Raw genomic sequence first — 27418 nt, forward strand, 5'->3', positions numbered from 1 at the left:
AGAGAGATACAGCAACCACATTTTCTTTTTCTATCCATCCATCAATGGATACAGGTTGTTTCCCTGTCTTGGCTATTGCAACTAATGCTGCAATGAACATGGGGTGCATACATCTTTTCAAATTAGGTTTTTCATTTTCTTCAGATAAATATCCAGAAATGGAATTGCTGGAAACATATGTTAGTTCCGTTTTTAAGTTTTTGAGGAATCTCCATACTGCTTTCCATAGTGGCTGCACCAATTTACATTCCCATTAACGGTACATAAGGGTTCCCTTTTCTCCACATCCTCACCAATACTTGTCATTTCTTGTCTTTTTGATAATAGCCATTCTAACACATGTGAGGTGATATCTCAATGAGGTTTTGACTTGCATTTTCCTGATGATCAGTGATGCTGAGCATCTTTTCATGTACCTGGCCATGTATATCTTCTTGGAAAAATGTCTAATCAGATCCTCTGCCCATTTATAATTAGATTGTTTGTTTTATTTGCTATTGAGTTGTATGAATTCTTTATATATTTTGGATATTAACCCCTTATCAAATATATGATTTGCAAATATTTTCTCTCATTTAGTAGGTATCCTTTTCATTTTGTTGTTGGTTTCCTTTGCTGTACAGAGCTTTTTAATTCAATGTAGTCCCATTTGTTTATCTTTGCTTTTGTTGCCTTTACTTTCAGTGTCGAATCCAAGACCAACATTAAGGAGCTTACTGCCTATATTTTATTCTAGGAGTCTTATGGTTCCAGGAGGTATGCTCAAGTCTAAACCATTCTGAGTTGATTTTTGTATATGATGTAGGATAATACTCCAGCTTCATTCTTTTACATGTGGCTCTCCAGTTTTCCCAACACCATTTACTGAAGATTCTGGTTTTTACCATTGTATATCTTGGCTCCTTTGCTGTAAATTAACTGACCATCTATGCATGAGTTTACTTCTGGGTCCTGTATTCTATTCCATTGATCTAGACATTCATGTGCCTGTTCTTATGTTAAGACCATGCTGTTTTGATTACGACAGCTTCATAACAGTTTGAAATCAGGAAACATGAGGCTTTCAGTTTTGTTCTTCTATCTCAAGATTGCTTTGGCTATTCAGATTTCTTTGTGGTTCCATACAAATTTTAGAATTGTTTGTTCTATTTCTGTGGAAAATGCCATTGGGATTTTGATAGGGATTGCACTGAATCTGCGATTGCTTCGTGTAGTATGGACACTTCAAGAATATTAATCTTTCCAGTCCTGTATTATGAATATTTATGAGCATATTTTACCTCTCCGATTGGTAATCTTGAGAGGGGCATTCAAATCTGATTCATCATCGTATCTTCAACATCTCAGTGTGGTACCTTAAAATTATGCCCAATAAATATTTAATAGATATAGATACCAGTGATACTAATATAGTACGTTTTATCATAAAATCAACTTAGACCATTTGGGGGCTCTATCAAGAAGTGTTCCTTCTCTCAACCACTTTCTTACTTCCCACCAAAAAGAGGGAGCATTATCCCAATCAGGCCATTTTAGAAGTGGGTGGGGATACTGGGCATTGAAAAGTCCTACATCTACACAAGGTCCCTCTTCTAGGCCATGAAGCAGTATTAGGAAATGAAGCAGGCTTCCTTCTTTCCCCACAAGCATTCAGGAATTGAGGAGTTTATGGCACTTGGGTTTCATAGCTGGCAGTAAGAAGATTAGAACTGGGAGGACAGTCATGGCAGCAGCATTGACATTTATTGAGAATGTAGGGTGTGTCAGGACCTGTGCTAAGCACTTTATGTATACTTTATCACTTCTTCTTCCCAAGAGCAGCAGGGAGGTGTAGAACATGGTGGTGGTGCATAAGCACTGAAGCTGGACTGCATGTGTTTGAATCCCAGCCCTACCACTAAGTAACTGTATAATCTAGGACAAGGTATTGAATTTCCCTCTGCCTCAGTTTCCTGAATTGAAAACAGTATTCCCTACCTCACAGAATTATTATGATAATAAATGTGTTGGTAAATAGAAAACACTTAGAAGAGGGTCTGCACATAAGTGTGTAACAAATATTGCTTTGAAAAAAAAGAATAATGTAGTTATTGTTATGATCCTCCTTTTACAGATTAGGATACCAAGGCATAAATGCTAAACCCATTGCCCAAGGACATGCAACAGTAAGTGGTGGAATTGATATTTGAACCCAACCTTCTGGTCTCAGAGTCAGTGTTCTTAATTCTACCATATACCCTCTTTGAGGCCTTCAGAATCACTGGGCATAACTTATGAGATTCCTTTCAACCTTGAAATTCTGTGATTTACAGATGTTAAAACTTAAAATCAGGTAATGTTCTTAACAATCCAGGGCAGAGGTGACCAGAATGGTCTTTCTGTGATTTAGAACTTCTAGTCTGCAGTCATTCTCTAGGACCTTTCATTAAGACCACATTTTTCTAGGACTCTTTTTTTATACTCTAGAGGTTAAAAATGTTGCTCCAAGAAGAAGATGCAATACTTTAGAGTCAGACAGATGTGAATTTGAATCACTGTTCTACCACTAATTTGCTGCAAGACCTTGGGCAAATTATTCAACCTCCTATCAGACTAACCTCTACCAGGTTCCTATACCTTGTAACTTACTGGATACTGTCTCTTCCTCAAGGCTAAAGGCTCCTCCAACAATTTTGTTTATCTTTCTGCTATTATCTTCTTTCTCTCAGTGCAACAATTCATTGGTTCAGATGAATTGGCCTAACCCAAACTAGGCCAACCCTAGTAAATGGAACCAAGGAATTCTAGGTTTACTGGTCTCTTGAATGGAAATAATATAAACTCATGAATTGTGGAGATAACTTTTTCCCATGGTCTGGGATCAGAAAACACCAACATATAGCAGAGAAGAGGATAAATGAAGCCGATGTACACAGAGAAGCAGAGACAAAGGTTAAAAAAAAAAAAAAATCTCCATGTCCCTGACTGTGCCAGAGGCCTGAGTTCACTTCTGTACTCAAGTTTCATGAGAAATACCCCTTTCGCTATCATTGGCTTTAGTGGAATTTCTCCTATTTACCATCAAAAGTCCTGTCTAATCCAGCATTCTGAGACCAGATTCCTCAACAGAAAAAATAAATAATATATCCCTTATAGGAACATTACTGAAATTAAATGAGATACCACACATAAGTGACTCATTCAGTGACTGACATATTGTAAATCTTAAATAGAAGATGCTATCATTTGTTAAATGGTCTTTACTTATCATAATTCGTATTATGCTATTACAAATTATCCAACATATGTTTGTTTCCTTTCATATATTTAAAACATACTTATAATCACATACTACATGCCAGCACTGTGCTTAGAACTGGCCATACAATGAATAAGACATAATATTTATCATAAACAAGAGAAAGAGAGTAGGGAAAAAAGATAATAAACCAGTAATTAAAATTGAGAGCAATAAGTGTTAATATTACAAACCAGGTTCATTTTGCAGATGAACAGCAAGCCAAAATGCTGAGACTCTGAAGTTTGCAGCAAAGAGGGTTTGTTCACAAGGCAGCCAAGAAAGGAGACAGAAAAACAAATCTCAAATCTACCTCCCCGCCCAGAAGGTAAGGGGCTTGGGGTATTTATGGGATAATGAATAATGAAGTGGTAGGCCTGAGGCATGGGAAGCGGAGAAAGGTGATTGGGAAAAGGTGCAACAATGGTTGTTCTGCGCAGGCGTAACTAAGAGCTATAAGCCTCTGCACGTTCAAAAGATCACTGAGTGGACACTCGCACATGCCCAGTTGAAGGGACGGTGGTCTTATCGAGTCTTAACTGGCTCAGCTCAAACTAGACACAGCTGACTCCAAGTCCTAGAAAACAGCTCAGGCAAACATCTTATTGTTCAGGCTACATGCTGCTTGGAGGACATGCTGCTTGGAGAACAAGCAAATCTTAAAATAACCTTGATTAGTGAAGGCAGGTGAATTGGATTTAACCCATGGGTTCATTTAGACTGCTAGTTTACTGAAGAGAGCAGACCTACCTGCCTAGGGACACTGAGAACAGATAACTTCACAGTATTGGTAACATTCAATCTTATCTTGAAAGAAACAAGGTCATGAGGAAAAACATTTCAAGCAAAAGCAACAACTTCTGCAAAGGCATGAGGGATAAAACTCCATGGGAGGTTTTTAAGGAACTGCAGGCAACTTGGTGCAGCTTCAGTTGGGGAGAAAGAGAGGGAGATGGAATTGGAGAAGTGAGTAACAGCCAAACCAAGGAGGCCATAATAAAGAACATGTGGGACTTCCCTGGTGGTGCAGTGGTTAAGAATCCACCTGCCAATGCAGGGGACTCGGGTTCGAGCCCTGGTCCGGGAAGATCCCGCATGCCAGGGAGCAACTAAGCTCGTGTGCCACAACTACAGAGCTTGTGCTCCAGAGCCCGCGAGCCACAACTACTGAGCCCATGTGCCACAACTACTGAAGCCTGAGGGCACCTACAGCCTGTGCTCCACAACAAGAAAAGCCGCCACAATGAGAAGCCCGCACACCGCAATGAAGAGTAGCCTGCGCTCTCCACAACTAGAAAAAGCCCACGCACAGCAGCAAAGACCCAACACAGTCAAAAATAAATAATAAATAAATACATTTATAAAGAAAGAAAGAAAGAACATGTATATCATCCTAAGGAGGAAGGCTAAAGACAAACCCTTACCATATACCAAATACTATCCTAAACGTTTGTTAATTCCTTTCAACCTTACATGATTGTAGGCATTGGTACTACCCATGAAGAAATAAAGTTACAGAAAGGCAAAGTACCTTGCCTGAAGTAACACCATACTAAGTGCTGAGCCAGATTTCGTATCCAAGCAGTTAGGCCTTCTTATGGATTGAATTATGCCTTAGTTAGTTGAAGTTACTATAACAAAAATACCATAGATTGAGTGGTTTAAACAACAACCATTTACTTCTCAAGTTCTGAAGTCTGGGAAGTCCAAAATCAAGGTGCCAGCCATTTCAGTTCCCGTTAAGAACCCTCTTCCTGGTTTGCAGAGGTACACTTTCCTGCTGTATCCTCACGGGATGAAGAGAAAGAGCTCTGGTCCCTTCTTTCCTCATAAGTGCACCAATCCCGTGACCTCATCTAAACCTAATTACCTCCCAAAGTCCTCTCCCCAAATACCATCACGTTGGGGGTTAGGGATTCAACATATGGATGGGGGAGGAGCATGAATAGTCAGTCAATAGCAAATTGTATGCCCCCCAAATTCACACATTGAAATCCTAACCCCCAATATCTCAGAATATGACCTTATATGGAAATAGAATGACTGCAGAGGTAAGATGAGGTTATATTGGAGTAGAGTGAGCACATATGTGCACACAGGGAAATGCCATATGAACATGAAGGCAGAAATTACAAGCCAAGGGAACACCAAATATTGTCAATAAGCCACTAGAAGCAAGGACGCAGGCATGGAAGAGATTCTGCCTCACCACCCTCAGAAGGCACCAACTCTGCTGACACCTTCTTGGACTTCTAGCCTCCAGAACTGTGAAACAATAAATTTCTGTTTTTAATCCACCCACTGTGTAGTACTTGTTATGGCAACACTAGTAAACTAATATAGGGTCCAAAGTCAACCCATCTACCCAAACTAATATAGGGCCCAAAGTCAACCCATGTAGTATGCTACATGACCTTGTTTTTCCAGAGCCATGAGAGCATTTTAAAGAGGAAAGAAACTTGGCCATATTTGCATTCTGTTCTAAAATCAGCCTGCTCTCATTCATCTTTTTACCTGACATCCTCCATTAGTCATAAAGATCATTGGCTTGGGTCCTGTATGTTTCTTTGGCCAAAAAAAAAATAAGTATAATACCCCATATTCTTTGCAACACAGCTCATCTTACATTCGTATTTGTCCCTTCTCTTTTTGGACAGGGACTTCAATGTAAAATGCCTCAGTTTTATAGATCTTTGAATAAACTGTTCAAAAGAGCAGTGTTTTATTGCTTCCTATTTATAATCTCATTCTGTTCTGACTTAGCAAAAACCAAATACTGGAGACAATTTTTTCCTCTTCCTTAGTCTGTTTGATGGTAAATGTAAAATCATGAAGTTTTAGGTGGGGGCATTCTTTGGTCCCCTTATTACAGCTATTCATCTTTATGGGGGGTGAAGGGGAGAGAGCTGACTCTATTGGATGGAGATGTTTCTCTGGAATCTTTCTCTGGTGACTCGTAATCTAAAGCTGTTGAATTCTAGGAAGGCAGTTTTAACCGCAGTATTTAATCTTATGGAGACGTTTATTGCATAGCTTTTTGTTTTGTCTTGTTTAATATAAACCACCAGAGAGATGTTTCCTGGTTATGTCATTTCATAAAGCAGAGTGTGAAGTAAAAAAAAAAATCCCGGATAAGAAAAGGTCATTCCTTCTTAAGAATTCTGTCACAGAATCTGCTTCTCTAAGGGACTTAGAGCCTTAAAGCAATGCCAATAAAAACATTAACATTAATAGTAGCAATAATAACAACAACAATGGCTAACTAACACCCACAGAGGAGGTGTGGAGTTATGGTTTTAAAGGCTACTTCTAGAGTCAAACACACCTAGATTTTCTTTGCAGCTCTGACTGTAGTTATTGCTTGTCTCTACCTTAAAGATAAAAGAGTTAAATTGTTTGTTCAAGGTCACTTGGCTAGGAAATGGCAAATCAAAGGCTCCCTGGGGTCTGAAAAAATATATCAAATTTCATCTAAATACCTCCAAACTGATAGAACAGCTGCATTATGGAAAGCCTCCCTCCAATGACATTATGTTTCTAGTTAGCATTTATAAAACCTCTAAGTCAAGATAAGGTCAAAGGATAGTCTTTAGTAGAATATCAGATTTGATCAAGATCAATTTACTCCGTCAAGATTTATCACAGAATTTATAGTGAAACTTAAAATGTCATTCAATCTTTTGACTGCGCCCCACATATAAACCTTAGCAACATGAAGTTTAAGAGTCTCTGTATTAGTCAGAACTCTCTGGGTAAAGATTAATGAGGCCCATCTCAAAATATCCTAAGTAAAAGGGAAATTTATCTCTCCTCTGTTTGGGAATTCTAGACTCTAGCTTCAGGTATAGCTGGATCTAGGCTCTTTGTCTTGTCACCTTTCACACACTGGCTCTATTTTCAGTTCTGATCTGGCTTCCTCCTCTTCTACTGAGAAAAAGGTAGTATGTGTTGATATAGATCTCTGCCAGCAGCCTCAACACCTTATCCTCACAGGTTACTAAGCTGTGGGCAGATAGAAGACTTCTTTATCCTCTGATATCTGTGTACTAGTCGTTGATGAGAACTGTTCAGCCTATTCAAGCCATAGAGTATGACCAGGTCTATAAAGAAGTAGATCCTTCAGTGGCATTGCATTCATTTCTTATGGCTGTTATAATAAATACATTATCACAAACTTGGTGGTTTATAACAACACAAATCGGAGACCAGATGCCCAAAAGCAGTCTCACTAAAGTGAGACTAAAGTCTAGGGATCAGCAGGCTGTGGTCCCTTCTGGAGGCCCTAGAGGAGAATCTGTTTCCTTGCCTTTCCTAGCTTCTGGAGACCACCTGCATTCTTTGGCTCAGGACCTCTTCTTCAAATCACTCTAACCCTTTGCTTTCAAGGTCATATCTCCTATTTCCTCTTCTGTAGTCAAATCTCCTACTGCCTGCCTCTTTTAAGGACATTTGTGATTATATTTGGACCCACTTGGATAATCCAAGATAATCTCCTCATCTCAAGATCCTTAACTTAATCACATCCGCAGTCCCTTTTGCCACAGAAGGTAACATTAATAGCTTCCAAGGATTAGTATGTGAACATCTGGGGGGCCATTACTCAGCCTACCACAAGCGTCGTCCTGGAAGGTATGATAACTGATGCAAACAGGCAAAGAAAGACACGTTTTATAAAAGAGAAACCAAATTATACAGAGAATGGAGAAATCCTTTTCAGCTTCTGGGATCTGGTTTGGCTTCTTGACAGATAATTATAATAATGATGAGAGCCAACATTTATATTGCTCCTTACGTGTCAGGCATTGTTCTAAATGCCTTATTTATATAACTCAATTGATCTTTACAAAACATCACCCTCATTTTATAGAAGATGAAACTAAGGTATAAAGACATTAAGTGAATTGAGTAAGATCACATTGAAATAGTAGAGCCAGGACTTGAACCCAAGGTATCTGATTCCCAGGCACATACTTTTGGCCATTTGAGATGGAACTTAAAGAATGGAGAGCAGGCTGACACAATGAGGAAACAGAAGGGTATTGTAGACAGAGGGAAGAGAATGAACAAAGGCACAGGGGCAGAGAAATGAAAGGCAGATTCAGGCCAGTGAGTGGACCAGGTTGAATGGAGTTTAGCAAGTCTGAGAGAAGTAGTGGGATAGCGAGTTAGGTCTAGCTTGAAGCCAGGGCACAGAAGACTTTGAAACCATGGACATCCTCCATGGCTGAAGGGAGGCCTTTGAGACATTGGACTAGAGGAGGGGGCTTATCAGAGTTGTACCTTGGGAGGACTGATCTGGTGACAACGTGAAAGCTGGACTGGGGGAGTGAGAAGGGAGCTGCCCCCTCTCCTCTACTCCCCTGGCACTTTGTATATCATAGAATATGCCCGTATGTCTTGCCCACTAGAGAGTGAGCCCTGGAGGGGATCCCAGTATATCATCCATCTCTGGCAGCATGTGCCAGTAGATGATACAGTAAAGCACAAAACACAATACAGCTAGAGGGCAGGAGGCAGGGGTTGTGGATGCTGGGACTGCTCCTGCTGCTAATGGAAATAACACCATTCTGGAGTCAGTTTAAAGTGCCTTTACCCACATTTGCTGAAGACTTTTAGCATAATAAAGAATGCCTAGAAAGTTTGGATATATGTAGGTTTATATTCAAAGCTTGCCTCTGTCAATTACCTCCGTATGGTCTTGGGTAATTTCTCAATACCCCAAGCCTTGTATTCTTAATCTTTAAAATCGAAATTACCCCAAGCCTTGTATTCTTAATCTTTAAAATCGAAATAAAGTTATTTTATTGGTAATTGTTAACTTATAAGGTAATATTTATCTGGCTCAAATGAGGGATGTGGCAGGTGGATATCACTCAAAATTATTTTTTTTAATATTATTATTTAATTGCATCACCAACTTACCTTTATGCCCCTGTTAGTACTTTTCCTCCATTTTGCAGTTGTGACACTGAACCTCAGGGAAAAGAAGGGATTTGTCCAAAGCCATACAGTGGAAGAGCCTGGATGTGAAGCGACAAGTGTAAGATTCCCAGCTGCGTGCACACTTCATAAAGGAAAATGACGCTTAAGGGAAAGAGCGGGACAGGCGTGACCACACAAGTGAGAGAGATGGACTTCAAGAAGGACGCTCACAGATCTTCGAGGAAGTTCCAAAGACCAGGTTTGAAAAAAACATCCAGACTATTCGCCTCTCAGCAGCCACACCGTGGGCACCCGCGGAGAAGGCCCCAGCCTCCCGCAGGTGGGCGATCTGGTCCCCGCCCAGCAACAGCCCTCTGCGTCCTTAGCGACCGGGGGCTGGTGCAGCCTCCGCCCAGGAGCGGGGCCCTGTGATTGGCCCGACTCCTGGGCTCCGGTCTCCCGCCCCACCCCGGTCCCCACAGGCTTCCGTAGGTCGGGATCCTGGGGAGAAGCAGTGACCACGTACCCCTGAGCCGCCCTAGCGGTAAGGCTGCCCCCTCTGAGCTCTCCAGGGAAAGGATTGACACGCAGCTGCTGGGTAGAGAGGACCCCCATAATCACAAATTCTGGTCCTTGAAGTTTCCAGGTAGCTTCAAAGAAGTTGTAGGGATGGGGCTACCCTCGCAGAGCAGGTCCTATTGCTCACCACACACTAAGTGAAGCTAGGGTTTGGGGAAGAACCCTGGTCTACTTATTAGACCAGAGTACTGGAAACAGGTATGCTCTCACTCGCTGTGTGACCTTGGTCAAATAACACCCTCTCTGGGTCTTGGTTTCCCAGTCTGTAGAGGGAGCATTTGGATTAGAATGATTTCTAAAAGGCTTTCAATCTCTGAGAGCCTCTGATAGGGAATGGTTAGCCTGGGACCAGGTTTATAGAACTTCTAAGTTTCCCCTGGCATCACAGCTGTTTAAACATACAATGAATATCTAGAGCTGTATCTCAATTTTAGATCCACTGCATTGTTGCAGAAACAGATCAGTGATAACGAGAAAAATCCCCTTTTCTATGCACAGTGCTCCTTCAGATGCATGATCTCATTGGCTTATCCCTAAATCCAGAGAGCAGAACTGGAATAATTCTAGTTTCATAAATGGGGAAACTGAGCTTCAAAACTGAATTTGAGTTCTTCGCACGTCCCTCTAAAGCCCTGGTTTCCTCTCTGACCTCACAAGAATCCTGTCACTTGACTTGTAGTACAGGAAGGCAGAGTCACCGAATGGCTGTCAACCAGTTTTACAGCCCTCTTAGGTGGAATTCCCAACTCTGCTAATTACTGTTATGTGACATTGGATAAGTTACTTAGCTACATTATGCCTGTTCCCTCAACTGTAAGACAAGAATGATAATAGTAATTAAGAGTATCTTTCTCATGATTTTATTAGAAATACTGAAATAATAATATAGGTAAAGCACTTGGTCTCGCTATTATTATTGTTGTTGTTATTATTGACAAGGATGCTACAGCTGCCTAGTGGAAAATCCAGAGAAAGAGTTTTACTTATTTTCCACCCCCAAGGATTTGAAGAGGTTTTGAGAATTATGTCTTCAGTTTGGAAGACTGCCCGTGGATCAAATGCGATGCCTGAGATGATGGTGAAAATCATTGGAAGTAAACACTTTCGATACCTTGTGGAGAAGCCAAAGATGTAAGTTTACTATTTGAAAAATACCTGTTTTGCTTGGATGATAATGAAGTTTTTTCTTTAATCCAGAAATGTACATTTTAAAAACGCTGTCCATGGAAAATTAAGTCATTAAGATGAAACAGTAAAAGTAAAATAGTGTTGATAACTTCTATGCACGGTGTTTTCCTAAAGTTTTCATCTTTGTAATTCCCCATACTCCTTAATTACTTGGGCTGATTTTCTAAATAGATGGGAAATATAAGCATTGAGACATTTATAAATATTAATGGAGCATTGCTGCTTCTTCTCATCAGGTTTGTAATCTACCACATTTAGTCATTTTTGGGGGGTGGGGAGGGAGAGGGGAAGGTTGTTAATCAAATTGTTATGAATTAAAGGAGTGGGATTGGTAATGAGTCATCAATTGTAAGAGTTTCACTTACTTTTCTTCATAATCCATACTCCTCCAATAGGTGCTTCTCAGAACATAACTAAGAGGGCTTTCTTCCTCTAAACTCATCACAGTCACACTTGAAGGGGGACATTCATATATCGCTAAAATTCTCTAGATGTTTGGCACAGAAAAGTATGACCAGTTCTTCCTTCCAGAGTTTTGGTGGTTTGCATAAGAAAAAGAAGATACTAGCCCTGCCTTTCATCTAGTAGATATTCCATAAATAGCAGCCCGTTAATAATTGCCTTTCCCTCCTAAAGTGATTTCCTTAGTTCTTTCCTCTATTTCAGAAACCCATAGACCAAAAAAATAGAGAAACAAAAAGATCTAACCTCATTGAACATAGGTTCAGAAAGCAGTGGACACCAAACCTGGCTATCATCAGAATCACCCAGAGAGTCCTTAAAAATAAAGATGTGGGGTTCAACCCAAGACCTATTAAATCAGAATCCCTGAAGATGAGGCCATGAGGACTACTGTTATGGAGTATAGGCTTTAGAAGGGCAAATGGGCTTTACCTCCCCACCAATCAGTACGGTTGCCCCAAGAGATTCCAAAGTGAGTACTGTAATCAATTAGTAATGTCTGTCATGGCACAGGAATTGAGCTTTGCAGCATGTGAGTCATACATTTGAGATCCCTACAGACCTGAGAGATGTGAGTTTGAATCCTGGCTCTGTGCCTTCCTAGACTTTTGACATTGAGAAAGTGAGTTAACATCTCTGGTCTCAGATTCTATCAACTGGGGATAAAATCCATCTATCTAGTAGGGTTGTTGTGAGGATCAAATGCGAAAAAGTATGCAAAACATCTTTCCAGTGCCTAGAAGTATATTCAATGTGCTTAATAAATGGTTCTGCTACTATTATTGAGGCAAATCTTTCCATGGATAAAAGACATTAAGTAAAAAATCAAATCTCTTTCTATGAAACACTTGGCATCCCTTTTATATTCTATGCCAGGTTATCTCTGTTTTGTAGATGAAGAAACTAAGATACTGTGATAAGTGATTATTTCAAGATCTGCTGATCTTGACAAATCCCAGTCGTTGTCTAGAAAAGTAAATAAGATCAGTTGGAATGCCTTGCTCAAATCTCCTTCTACCTGGAAGACATTGCTATTCTACTAATTTCCATTCCTCTTTGAGGTTGTTTATTTAACCCCTTCATCCCCAACCCCTTCCTTTTTCCAGGGGTATCAGAGTCTAATACGTTCCTAATGGGGGTGGGAGGTGGGGGAAGCATCCTTGTCCTTTTAAAGTAGAGAAAAATTCCATCTGTCTTATAAGAAGGTACCTGTATTTATTTCTCTTTATTCTTTAAACTTTAGATTCAGGAATTAAGAGTACATTACGTCAACTACATTAATTGGAAATAAAAGACAGTTCTGTTTCTTCTATGACACAGACAATAAAACAATTGCTATTTTTTTAATATTAAAATAAGTTTTCTGTTTCTGTTTCTATGGACTTGATGTTACTGTTGCTGGAATGACATAGGACAGTTAACAAGCTTTCCTAAAATATTTTTGTATGGTTCAAAAATAAATAACTCTCAAGAGGCTTCTTGTTGCTGAGTTAAAGACAGACCCACCACTACCATGCCTTTGCATGTTCCAAAGTCTGACTCTAAAAAACATTTTAATCATGCTACATCTACACCTTTCAGCCAGGGCTTCAAGAAGGTGTTTTCTTTGGGGTAAATCATTGAGCCCATAAGTAAAAAATGTACATAAGAAACATAAGTAAAAGCCAAAAGAAGAAGAAGTCTCTATAAGGAAAATCTGGATTAAAAAAAATTACAAATTAATAATGGATGGAAAAATAGAACTATTCTCGTATAACCACATTTAGTTCAGATTTCTTATAGGATGTGTGGAAAAGATGGATAGTATATCAGACAGAGAAGTGATCCTCAAGGTACAAATCAGTCTATTAGTTTGCTAGGGCTGCTGAATGAAAATGCCATAAACTGGGTAGCTTAGACCAACAGAAATGTATTGTCTCACAGTTCTGGAGACTAGTCAGCCGAAACCAAGGTGTCGGCAGAGGCCTGCTCCTTCTGAGGTGCCCAGGAAGGATCCTTCTGTTCCAGGTCTCTCTCCTTGCCTCTCCCTATATATGTTTCTGTGTACAGATTTCCTCTTTTCATAAGGGCACCAGTCAGTTGGCTTATAACTCTACTACTCTAGCATGGCTTCATCTTAACTAATTACATCTGCAGTCACCCTATTTCCAAATAAGGTCACATTCTGAGATACTGGGGGTTAGGACTTCAACATATGAGTTGGCGGGGAGGCACATAACCCATAACAACCAGTCTCCCATTTTACAGATGAGGTGAGACAACTGAGGCCTCAGTGAACTTAAAGTCAGGCCACTTATTAAGAATTAAGACTGGAATACCACTCCCTCCATCTTTTTTTAGTTAAGCCTGGACACTTACTAACAGGAGATGAACAGAAAATACTCAATGCCTACTTAGAATACATATTTTTCACAAAAAAGATCAAGGTACAGGCTTAAAGAGTAAAACAGGTGTCCCTCAGTTTGTGCCATCATCGTTTTCCTCATATATCCCTACACCAGCCTTCCAATCCTGCTCCCTGCCTCTAATCTCATTCTCTCATTCACTCTCTGAATCCTTGTTCCTCAAAGGATAGTCTATGGACCATCAACATCAACCTCACCTGGGAGTCTGTTAGAAATGCAGACTCTCAGGCCCCTCTCCAGACATACTGAGTCAGAATCTGCACTGTTGTAAATTCCCAGGTGAGGCCTATGCAACATTCGTGTTTGAGAAGCCCAATTCTCAAGTATAGCTAGCACCATCTTTTTAAAATGCAAATCTAATGAAGTGCCACCATCACCAGCCTCAGATTTGCCTGCCTCCCTCCCTCTGTGGGCTCCCATAGCATTCGTAGGGATTATTGCACTCTGACAATTTCCTATGCATTTCTGTGTTCCCCTCATTTACCTGTAAATTCTGTGTGCACAACTGTACCCTCAGCACTGAGTGCAAAGTCTTGTACATATTGAAAGCCTAATGAATGAATTAGAGTACAATAGATGCCAAGAAAAGGAAAGATCTAGAAAGACAATTCTTAGTGCTTTAAATACAAGTCTAAAGGCCCATGTTGCTAAAATAACATGAAGATATTACTATGGAACCCTGATGAGTCATCTGATAGCTGATCCAGAAGAACATATGCCAGTTGACTTGAGACAAATATCTCATTTTCTAAAAGGAGATAAAAGTTGGTAATGAAATCACAGAACTTGAGGCTTGTGGACAATCCCTGGCAAAATTACAGGCCAAAGAATTAAATATATTAGATGTGAGAACAAAACACAAAGGTGATGGTCACTAAGGGTTGGTGCATGTTGACTAAAAAACAGAGCATGCTAAACTGACTGCATTCTCTTTATTGATGAGGTTACTGCAGTGCAGATGAAGGGAATCATAAAGCACAGTATTGGTTAATTTCAGTGAGTCATTAGGCACATTTTTCTCACAAAGCCTTGAAATAAGGCAGAGAATTCTGGACTGAATAGTATTAAGATAGGCAACATACCAACCTGGTAGTGACTGAACAATGGATGTAAACACAATGTGTCGGAGGTGGAGAGGTTGAGAGGATTTATGTGTGACCCTGTTCTTAGTCAACATTTTTTGAAATCCCCAACTGAAGGAAGATAGACAAATCACTTTAGTAAACAGGTAAGTAGTAGAATGCTGGGAAGACTTGGCAGGAAAATGAGCGAAAACCAGCAAGATAAAATCAAGAGAAATCTATGTAAAGTATGTCTTTAGATAAGGGTACATGTAAGTGATTATATAGAATAAATGTTTGGGTTTTACTTGCTGTGAAGTAATAGAATACATACTGGTCTCTGGGAATTCCCTGGCGGTCCAATGGTTAGGATTCCGTGCCTTCACTGCCTAGGGCCCGGGTTCGATTCCTGGTTGGGGAACTAAGATCCCGAAAGCTGTGCAGTGCAGCCAGAAAATAAAAAATGAAAAAAATTTTTCAATTTAAAAAAAGAATACATACTGGTCTCTGCTCCCACCCAGCTCCTGGCATGGAGCTCCTAAAACTCTCACAATTTCCTAAGAGATAAGAGTACTAGGAGTATCATTTGTTCTACTATTTAATCTTTGACCCTGGCTCCTGACACAAAGCTCCTAAAGCCCTAAGAATTTCCTGAGTGATAAGGCATCTTTTGTTCTAATGAGGATACTCTTGGTGGGATCCTGGGTGGCTCCAGGATGGAGGTTGGTCACGAGAAAGACCAAGCCATGATTAAAAGCTTGGAACTTTCAGTGCCTTACACCACACTATCCTCCTCGAGGGAAGCGAAGCTGGAGACTGAGTGAATGATTGATCATAACTACATGATGGAGCCTCCTAAAAATCCCAAAGGTATGGGGTTCAGAGAGCATCTAGGCTGCTGAACACATCTATGTGCTGGGAGGGTGTTATGTCTGTAGAATGCATGGAAGTTCCATGCCCTTCCTCAAATACTTTGCCCTCTGCATCTCTTCCATCTGGCTGTCCCTGAGTTGTATCCTTTTACAGTAAACCAGTCATCTAGCAAGTAAATGGTTTTCCTGAGCTCTGTGAGGCACTCTAGCAAATTCATCAAACCTGAGGAGGGAATTGTGGGAATCCTAACTTATAGCCACCCTGTCAGAAATATAGGTAACAACCTGGACTTGTGACTGACAACTGAAGGGGGCAGGGCAGTCTTGTGTGACTGAGCCCTTAACCTGTGGCATCAGTGCTAACTCCAGGTAGATAGTGTCAGAACGGAATTGAAATGTAGGACTCTCAGCTGATGTCAAAGAACTGCTTAGAGTGGGGAAAACCCACACATATTTGATGACCAGTAGTGTGTGGTAGTAGTAGAGAGTAGAGTGGAGAATAAAATGGAGGGTTTTCCCCTGTACACTTGGGTTTAAGCTCAGCATGAGCCAAAGGTGTCGAGGAATGGGGGGTGGGGCAGGAGGCAGGCATCATACTCAGAACTAGACCTGTCACCTGGGAGTACTATGCTTCATCCTGGATGCCACATTTTAGGAGGGATCCTGGCACACTAAAGGTGCAAGCACTAAAGAGGTGGCATTATGGAAGCTCCAGGGTGTGACATGTGGCCTAGGGGAACATTTATAGAATCTGGGAATTGAGTTGTTAAATAAAAGAGGAATTGGGTCCCTTTCAAGAAACTCCTGTGAGTAGAGATGCTTCTGGTGAATAAAGTTGGACTCTATAGTTCCTTCCCATGCCAAGAATCAATGACCCAAAGCATTTTATTCCATAGTTACATTGCTGTTGGTATAGAATTGCTAAGCACGGGGTAAGCTGACTCCGAGATGTTATGGGAAAGAATAGCAAATATTTGTAATAATGTACATTGATGTTTAGAGCCAATAAACATAAAATTCTTTATTTTTCCACATGACTCTCATGGAGCCCATATTCTGTCACTTTTTAATCCCTCAAAGCCCTTCACATTAATACAATATTTTTGAGTTTCTTGAACTCTTTTAAAGTGTTAATGTTAACAGTTTTAGAAATTAATGCATATATGGAATTGACATCTTTTCAGTTAACAAACATTAATTGAGTACTTGCTGAGTGTCAAGCCTTAGGGACACAGCAGGTTACCTAAAATTCTAGTGATGGGAGACATACAACAAACAGGTAAACAATGATCATTTGAGTGAGGATAGTGCAATGAGGAAAAATGGAGGAGGGTCATAAGGGTATGTGGAATCACAAGGGATGTTTCCAGAAGGCATCTCTAAGCAAATGGCATTTAACTGAGACTGTGTAGAGATGAGTCAGAACTACCCAATGAGACTTATCCATGGTTAACTAGCAGTAAGCTGGCTAAGACTAGCCCAACTCTATCCCAGTGGGTGTGGCTCACCAGATTCCAAGTTTCCATAAAACTAGTAGTTTCTTCTTCCCTCTCCTGCCCCAGAAGAAGAGGCTGCAACTTCCCACAGACCCCAAGTTCTCCAGATATTGAACATTTGGCTTTCCCCAACAACTGCTACAAATAGCACCTAAGTTGAGCATCTGGAGTCTAAGCAGATTTTTTTGGTACTAGGTTGCCTTATGCCTGCTTCATACAAAGTGCCAAAGTGTCACTTCCCAGGAGCACAGCACCCAGAGATCAGGGCAGCTGCGTAGCTGCTGATTTTCCACCCATGAGAGTCAGTCTGTACCAAGCGACACCACAGGTGTTCATCACCATCCCCGTGCCTCCACAGTTCTACACAGAGAGTAAACTATGGAGCAAGGAAGCTAGAGTTGGTGAAGCTAGTGAACAAGGGGAGGGGCATAGGAAATGAGATCAGGGAGGCCCTAGGGGCTCAGATCATGGGCCATGTGGTCCCTGGTAGGAACTCTGGATTTGTTCTATGTAGAATGGGAAGACATGGGAAAATTGAGAGCAGTGGAGGACACAATCGAATTTATGCTTTCTAAAGGATGGTTCTGGCTGCTGAGTGGAGTATAAACTGGAAGAGGCATGAGTAAAATGAGAGAGACCATTTAGGGAGTCATTATGGTAATCCAGGCAGGAGATGGTAGCAATAATCAATTATAGTCCCTACATAAAGCCTGGATAAACTTAGTGATTTAAAAATTCAAATACCTACTTATTCTTTTTTTTTTAAGAAATAACTAATTGTAATACTTTATCTTTGTTTATTGTATTTCTTGCTATATAATCTACATATTACCTTACTATCCATGAACTCAATCTGTCCCTAAAACAGAACGACATCAGAGCACAAACAATTGTCTATGTTTTCACAAGTTCAAAGAAATGAAGTAATATGCTAAAAATCATACTTCTCCTATGCCCTTTCCACTGTTTTTTTTCTTTTTTATTAACCTCCTACAATAGGTTTTAAGTTATTATTATTATTCTAGACACTGTGAGAAGTAAAAAGGAGCATGAGATACTGTTTGGGACATATGCCTCCAGCCCAAGACATAGGCATAGAGCTTTAAATTAGAGTATAGGGCTTTATGTGAGTAAATGTCAAATCAATGGTATAAAAAACAGGTGGCCATTGATCTTAAATCTTGAGACTGTGAGGTAAAAGTTGTTACTTTACCATTTGAAATTCTACACTTCCAAAAATATAATAAATAGTAAAAGGCAAAAACAAAACACTATTTACAACATATATGACAGGAAAAAATTAATCCTCTTAATGTATAAAGAGCCCTTACAAATCAATAGGAAAAAGATGATCAGCCCAGTTTCAAAAACTGGCAAAAGATCTAGACAGGCAATTCACAAAAGAAGAAATAAAAATGAACACTAGATATATATGTATGGTTGGGGGAGTGGGGTGGGGAATTAACCTGAGTGGTAATGAAAGAAGTTTAAACAACAGTGAGATATTATTTTCTAACAATCAAATTGGAAATGTTTTTATAATGGAAATACCCAGGTTAACAAGGGTTTAGGAAAAAGAGTACTCATATGCTATCATTTTTTAGATTATAAAAAGCCTTAAAAGTGTATGTACTTTGGCATCAAATCACCACCTGTGAATCAATTCTGTGGAAATAATTATGGGTAGATGTAATGGTTTGGTTTCAAAAATGTACACAAGCATATACAAGTCTGGGTCCAGTAGGAAACAGATTACATAACTCAAATTAGGATGATTCAAGGAGGATTTGTTTACAAGAGTAAAAGAATTGCAAGATATAATACAGGAATCATGGGCTAGCAGCTGCAAGGTCTGCAGAGATAGGAAAAGGGGAATGTTATTGAGATGGAAGCATTCTGTAACTCAGGCCACCTGGAGAAAATCATGACCTTTGGGCAGAAGACACAAGTAGCTTGAGACACTCTTGCAGGGAGAACCAGTCTCCTGCCAGGGCCGGAATCAGAAGACATGGGAGCTGACCAGCTGATCAGTCCACAAAGGTCAGCTTCTCAGGGTGGATGAGGACGCAAGGAAGTCGGAGAAAAGGAGAATGTCCAGCAGAGAAGCAATATTTAAACTAGTAAAAATTTGAGAACAGTAAATGTTCCCAAATAATAGAGGACTAGTTAAATAAACTCTTGTATCTCTATACAATGAAATACTATCTAGACACTTTAAATGTTCTTGTGGATACATAAACATTGATGCGTAAGGTATCCACATTATATTGTCAACTGGAAAAATTTTAAAAGATCACAAAACTGTATAATCCTAGTTTGGTTTAAGAGCAAAACAAAACATAAGTTCTTGTATACGTACAGGGAAACTTTCTATAAAGAGATAACATAATACCTTGCCACATATAGTTTAACCACTTATAATTTTGAGAAAGCACAGATTTATTTTTATGCAGTACACTTTTTTTAGGACTTTATTTTTTACAGCGGTTTTAAGTTCACAGCAAAATTGAAAGGAAGGTATAGAGACATCCCATATACCTCCTGCCTCCACACATGCGTAGTCTTCCCCATTATCAACATCCCTCACCAGAGTGGTACATTGGTTATAATTGATGAACCTACACTGACACATAATAATCACTGAAAGTCCATGGTTTACTTTAAAGTTCACTCTTGGTGTTGTACATTCTATGGGTTTGGATAAATGTATAATGGCACGCATTCACCATTATAGTATCAGACAGAGTAGTATTGCCCTAAAAATCCTGTGCTCTGCCTATTCATTCCTCCCCTCCTTTCCTATAGTACACTTTTCAAATCCATGGTCTCTTTACATACCACTGATTTAGTTCAATCTAATTAAACAAAACCCCTATAGCAATCATTATTGCTCCTTGTTCCCATAGACCCTGCAGATGTATCCAGAACATGTTACAGAGAGAGAAGAACTGTAGGAGCCGTTCGAGGATCTCAGAGCATGGATGGAAAACCTGGCTCAGAGCTGTGCCTTAAAGCACGGAGATAATTGATGAAGAGGCCAGGCAGTTGCACAATTATCTTGCTTAGAAACAGGGGAGAACGCAAGTGCAAAGAACATTCAATTTCAAGCCTATAGTTGAAATTGTTGGCTCAAAGATTTAAAAACAGCACAGTCTGGCCAGCTCCTGGGTATAATTCACCTGAGGACACTTTGATACAACAATGTTTGGGGTTTTTGGGTTTTTTTTTTTCTGTAAAATTAAGGAATGTGATTCCAAAGAATTGTGCTTTATCAGAGCAGATTTTAAATATGAATTAATCTGCTTTTTTTTTAAAGTGGGTGATTTCTATAACTTGTATTTACTATTATTAGTAAATAACAAGGTGGTAGGAGAGATTACATGAACTCTGTCTTTTTATCTGTTTAAATAGATTTTCCTCAGTTCCTATGAACTGTGAAATGTTGATCCTTCAAACTTTAGTTTTACCTATCAACAAAGAAAGTTTGGGGATCCAAAGGAAAGAGCACCCCTTCTGTACTTGGGTGATGAGAAAGGTGTTGATAAAGGAGATAGCACTTTAACTTAGGACTAAAATAAAATTACCATTTGTCATGGGCTGACTGGGAACCCAGGCTCGGTGCTAAATATTTTATACATCTTATCTTGATAAGTATTATTTTTCTAATCTCACAGATGAGAAACTGAAAATTAGAGATGTGAAATAACTTATCAAAATCACACAAGTTATGTTGGGGGTTAGGACTCAAAACCAGGTGTCTTGGACATATAGCTCACGTCCTTAGCCACTGCCTGAAATTATTTGTACATTTTGCACAACTATGGAAAAGACCTTCCTTTTTCATTGTCTATGCCATTGTTTCTCAAACTTCAGTGTACATAGGAATCATCTGAAGTGTTTGATAAGAATATAAATTTTCTTGTCCTGCTCTCAGAAATTCTGATTTAATAAGTTCAGAGTGACCCAAGTTTCTATCTTATTATCCAGCACCCTACACAATTCTTACCCGCCTCAGGTGGTCTGAAGTTCAATCACTGTCTTTTTCTCCAAGAACAAGCCCTTCATTCTATCTGGAATATTCTCCCACCTCTTACTTTCTCTTTCACCTGCTATCTTATAAATCAATTCCTTCATGGAGTCATTTCCACTCCTCTTAAGCAGATTTGGTTTGACAACCCTCTGTGATTCTATATCTTTTTTTTACATACTCCATTTTTTCAATTATCACATTATATTATAATTTTCTGTTTAAATGTCTGCTTTTCCCACTTAACTGTGAGATCTTTGAAGACAACACAACCTGAAGACAGTGAGTGGATTGGATGCTCACTGCAACCCTAAGAAGGTAATAATGCATAGCTAAAAAACAAGTAAAACAGAAGAAAACACCCATGGTGTAAATATGCCTAATGCTGTAGAATTGGACTTACATGTAAAAAGAAGGTTTCAGAAGAGTAGGTATGTTGGCATATCATCTTCTGTGAGTTAATTTATCTGAAGAATATGAAAACACTAATTGGAAAAGATATGTGCATCCCAATGTTCATAGCATTATTTACAGTAACCAAGATATGGAAGCAACCTAAATGTTCATCAACAGATGAATGGATAAAGAACATTATATATGCAATGGAATATTACTTAGCCATAAAAAAGAATGAAATTTTGCCATTTATCACAACACGGATGGACCTGGATGCTTAGTGAAATAAGTCAGACAGAGAAAAACAAATACTGTATGTTTTCACTTATATGTGGAAGCTAAAGAATAAAACAAATGAATATAACAAGACAGAAAGGGACTCGCAGTTACAGAGAACAGACTGGTGGTTGCCAGAGAGGAGAGGGGTTGGGGGAGGAGCAAATGGGTGAAGGGGACAAAGAGGTACAAACAACTAGGTATAAAACATGTATAAAATGTACAGCACAGGGAATATAGCCAACATTTTATAATAACTTTATATGGAGTAAAATCTATAATGATAGTGAATTACTGTGCCGTAACCAGAAACTAATATAACATTGTGAGTCAACTATACCTCAATTAAAAAAGAAAAGAAAAGGGGGAGGGGAGGAGTAAGTCATACCAAAGAACAATTGGTGATTGAACTGGTTACTAATTTTGCAGCCAAAATGGCCCCAATTTGAGAAACTATTCTCATTCTGTAAAGTAGTATAGTGAAAAATGCCATGAAAAATACACTTTGGTTATTTTCATTGTTGTCAGAATGTGGCTCAATGCTATGAAGAGAGATGTGGGATACTTTGGAAATAACTTTGGGAATGTTATGAATCCCTTGTCCCTGAGAAGGTACAAACCAAAGCTGAAGGATGGCCACTTGGGTGTTCTGAGAGGGACTTTATAAGCCTAGGTTAGAAGATGGACTAGGTACTTCTATATACATTATTTTTTATTAACATTTTAAAAGAGAATCAAAATCCTCTTGTTTAACAGTAGCCAGTTTCTTTATTATGGGTATGAAGTTGAGGAGAAATGTGGAGGAAGGAGTACACGCTTTGGAGCCATACAGACCTGGGTCTGAGCCCTAGATCTCTACTTATTATCAGTTTATCAATGAGCAATTTACTTAATCTCTCTTATGATTTTTTTTCTCATCTGTACAATGATGATCATAATACCTACTTTTCAGGATTATTAGAATAACGTGAAATAATTTATGTGAACTTATACACAGTGGCTGACACATAGAAATAAGCATTTAGGACATTTTAGCTAGCATAATTACAATGACAAAGAAATAATTTGGGCATGGGTTTGGGAATTAATGTACTTTAAAAATCTTTCTGAAGACTAAACATCAATGATAATAGTATATGGATGGCTCCAGGGAGTAAACAAAAAAAAAAAAAAAAAAGAAGAGGAAAAAACCCTCACATTTCATCACAACAACATTTGCTACATTAGCACAGGCTTTACGTTTCAGCTTCCCCATGGAGTTTGGTGAGATTTTCAGCTGCAGTCCCCTCCCCAGTCCCACTTTATTTTTTATTTTGTTGTTGTCTTTTTAAAAGAGAAAAGCCTGGTTGTGCCAATTATCTGTTATTACTTCCAAACAAGAACATGCTTTCATTTACTGAAATTAGATCCCCGTTCACTGTGTTGGCACACTCCGGACTGTCTTCTCCAGAGGCTTTGAGGCCTGTTAGATGGTATGCAGTTGGAAATTGGCAGCACTGAACCTCTGCCAAGGCTGGCAGACCTTTAAGATGGCATCTGGTGACCTTTCTGCTGAGCCCCCTGGGTCCTCCATTTGCGAGTTGATGTTCTCACGAGGGGTGTAATCCAAATCAAATGTGAGATCTGGTGAGATGGAGTTGCATGGGAGGTGGGGCCAGTGTGGGATCTGTACATTGCTTTGGGCAGAGGATGCTACTAGACACCCTTGCAATGTTTCTTTCTAATCCTGAGACTCTGAGCTCTACAAAAGGGTGGCACTAAAGGGCTGATTTGCAGGAAGAGCCTAGTGTGAGAAAGGGAACAATTGGACAGTTTTCTCCTCATTTATTTATCATCTAGCATTACTGTCATCCTTCCTAATTGCCATAGTTCCCAGATGACACTAAACCCTTCACAGCATCCCTGAGAGCAGCAGCTGAGGTTAGCAGTACATATGAGGAAGCTAGCTGTGTCTTGCTTCCTAGACAGTATTGATGACATTTTTTTCCTTCCTTTGAAATGGCAAATTTCTATTTTCAATACTGCAGGTAGATAGCACACAAGCCTAGAAGAAAGAACTGTGGGTTTGTGAACAACATAACCACAAATGCCTGTTGACGAATTGTGCTAATAGCAGACACATGCCATTTCTCAGCTAGGGAGTCTTTCTCATAATTTTAAAGTGCTATGTATGTTGTTTGTTTTAAAAAAAAGAAAAACAGCTTTTACTTTGAACAGAGTTAACAGGTCATTTTTGATTTTACATCTACTGTGGCTGTTTTAACAGACAGTTACATTTAACATTTCTTGGGCAATTCTGTCCTGAGACTGCCCACAAAATGATTTTGAAGGTGATTAAAGCAAAGATGATTCATCCCCCTTGCCTTCATCCAGAAGAGTTAACTGTCTGCCCCAGGACCATTTTTGCTTTTTAATCCTGCACTTCCTGCATGCCTCGTCCTCTAATTTCTGTTCCTCACATATTCCCTAACTTCCATGGATCCTTTCCTGACTCGGAACAATCAAGGTGCAATCAAGAAGACTTAGACCCTGTGGATGTATCTATGTAGAATTGGACAAATCGCGTGAACTGTCGGAACCTTAATTTCTTCATCCTAAAATGAAAGTAATACGAGTACCTACCCATAGGGTTGATCTAAAGATTAAATAAAAGAATGTTTGTAAATGGCTATAATGTGGCTGCCATGTAGCTAAATACTCAGTAATACTATTATTTTATTTTATTTTATTTTATTTTTGCGGTATGCGGGCCTCTCACTGTTGTGGCCTCTCCCATTGCGGAGCACACGCTCCGGACGCACAGGCCCAGCGGCCATGGCTCACGGGCCCAGCCGCTCCGCGGCATGTGGGATCGTCCCGGACCGGGACATGAACCCGTGTCCCCTGCATCGGCAGGCGGACTCTCAACCACTGCACCTCCAGGGAAGCCCAGTAATACTATTATTTTTGCAACCATTGCAAACCATAGTTACTTATCTTTCTTAGGAACTTCAAATAACACTGATTCTTTGTAACATTCACTTGACATTTATTTATATACCAACTAGGTAGATTTCATATTATTTATGTAAATTTTATACCAATTTCTTTTAACACTTTATAGAAATATACCTATGTAATATATAAAAGTGCACATTACAAGTATATCACTCACTGAATTTTCACAAACCTGATTTACCCTTGCGTCAGACATCCAGATCCAGAAACAGAATAGTACCAAAATCCTAGAAGGCCCCCTGACGTTCCCTTCTGGACTTTATACCTCCCCCCAAAGATAACCACTACCCTGACTTCTAGAAGCAAGTTTATACCAGTTGTTAACATTATTTCTGTTATTTTTGGACAGCAAAATGAAATGAAATTTCTTGAGGTCAGGGACCATATGTTATATGTCTTCTCTCATTGCAAGAACTATGTGTTATATATACACTTTTCTTCTAGCATTCCCATCTTGCTGTATTGCCATTTGATTGCACCTGTCTGGCAAAGCCCCAGCCCTGGACGAGCCCTGCTGTCTGCCTTCCTTGCATCTCCACAAGGACTACTGGGCATGTGCCCTCTCCAACTGATGCTGCAAAATCCATGGTCTCCAACCTTCAGTGGCTGCTCAGTTGTGCCCAGCCAACCTTCCTTATTTTTCTGATCAGCTATCTTCCACTCTTTATAGAAGCTATGTCAGGCCGTATGTCCTTAATTCAGACTTCCTACCCCAGCATTTCCTTTCTTGAGACCCAACAGGTAACCATACCTTGTATGTCAAAGAGAAAATTCAAGCTGTCAGCAATTTGGTCAGTCTCCTGTCGCCAAATGTTAAAATTTGCCTACATCCTCACTCATCTTCCTACTTCCCCACCCTGAAGTTTCATTTCTATCTCTGTTCTCTCAGAGATCTTACTTTGTCAGGGTTCACCTTATTTAATCAATGATATCCTCTCCTTTGGTCAGTTGGCTCTTCATTTATTTTTTGTTTGTTTATTTATTTTTTTATTTATTCATGGCTACGTTGGGTCTTCGTTGCTGCACGCGGGCTTTCTCTAGTTGTGGTGAGCGGGAACTGCTCTTCATTGCTATGAGTGGGCTTCTCATTGCGGTGGCTTCTCTTGTTGCGGAGCACGGGGTCTAGGCATGCGGGCTTCAGAGGTTTTGGCTCGCAGGCTCTAGAGCACAGGCTCAGTAGTTGTGGCACACAGGCTTAGTTGCTCTGCAGCACGTGGGGTCTTCCCAGACCAGGGATAGAACCTGTGTCCCCTGCATTGGCAGGCTGGTTCCTAACTACTGTGCCACCAGGGAAGTCCCAGCTCTTCATTTAAATATGTTAAAGTCCCTACTGTCTTTAGTTTCTTTTTTATAATTTTGGGTTTTTTTAATTGAAGTATAGTTGATTTACAATGTTGAGCCAATCTCTGCTGTGCAGCAAAGTGACTCAGTGATACACATAGAGACATGCTTTTTTTTATATTCCTTTCCCTTATGGTTTAGCACAGGATATTGAATATAGTTCTCTGTGCTACACAGTAGTAGGACCTTGTTATTTATTCATTCTATATACAATAGCTTACATCTGCTAATCCCAAACTCCCGGTCCTTCCCTCCTTCACGCCTCTCCCCCTTGGCAACCACAGGTCTCTTCTCTATGTCTGTGAGTCTGTTTCTGTTTTGTAGATACGTTCACTGGTGCCATATTTTAGATTCCGCATATAAGTGATATCATATGGTATTTGTCTTTCTGTTTCTGACTTACTTCACTTAGTATGATAATCTCTAGTTGCATTCATGTTGCTGCAAATGGCATTATTTCGTTCTTTTTAAGAATGAGTAGTATTCCATTGTATATATTTACCACATCTTCTTTATCCATTCTTCTATTGATGGACATTTAGGTTGTTTCCATGTTTTGGCTGTTGTGAATAGTGCTTCTATGAACATAGATGTGCATGTATCTTGTTGAATTATAGTTTTGTCCAGGTATATACCCAGGAGTGGGATTGCTGAACCATATGGTAATTCTATTTTTAATTTTCTGAAGAACCTCCACATTGTTTTCCATAGTGGCTGCACCAACTTACATTCCCACCAACAGTGTAGGAGGGTTCCCTTTTCTCCACACGCTCTCCAGCATTTCTTATTTGTAGACTTTTTAATGATAGCCATTCTGACCAGTGTGAGGTGGTATCTCATTGTAGTTTTGATTTGCATTTCTCTAGTAATTAGCAATGTTGAGCATCTTTTCATGTGCCTACTGGCCATCTATATGTCTTCTTTGGAGGAATATCTATTAAGGTCTTCTGCCCATTTTTTGATTGGGTTGTTTGTTTTTTTGTTGTTGAGTTGTACAAGCTGTTTGTATATTTTGGAGATAAACATAATAATAACAAAGCCCTATCTGAAATCAACATTGCACTCCAGTCACCACCCCATCGCTCTCTTCTCTTGCAACCAAAATTCTTCACAGAGGTC

The 27418-nt window shown here is 39.7% G+C and overlaps 1 protein-coding gene and 1 pseudogene across 1 annotated transcript in view; one reads left to right on the forward strand and one right to left on the reverse strand.

Moving 5' to 3' along the window:
* LOC114897966 overlaps window positions 1–9814 on the reverse strand; it is an 89757-nt pseudogene extending 79943 nt beyond the window's left edge.
* Window positions 9815–10802: 988 nt separating this feature from the next.
* Window positions 10803–27418, forward strand: part of CUNH1orf87 (chromosome unknown C1orf87 homolog) — a 120964-nt gene continuing 104348 nt past the window's right edge. Inside the window, 1 exon segment of the mRNA XM_029226996.1 lies at window positions 10803–10909. Coding sequence (XP_029082829.1) covers window positions 10803–10909 — 107 coding nt within the window.

The sequence above is a fragment of the Monodon monoceros genome, unplaced genomic scaffold (genome assembly GCF_005190385.1).
Source record: "Monodon monoceros isolate NGI ecotype Baffin Bay Population unplaced genomic scaffold, NGI_Narwhal_1 Super_Scaffold_18, whole genome shotgun sequence".
NCBI lineage: Eukaryota > Metazoa > Chordata > Mammalia > Artiodactyla > Monodontidae > Monodon > Monodon monoceros.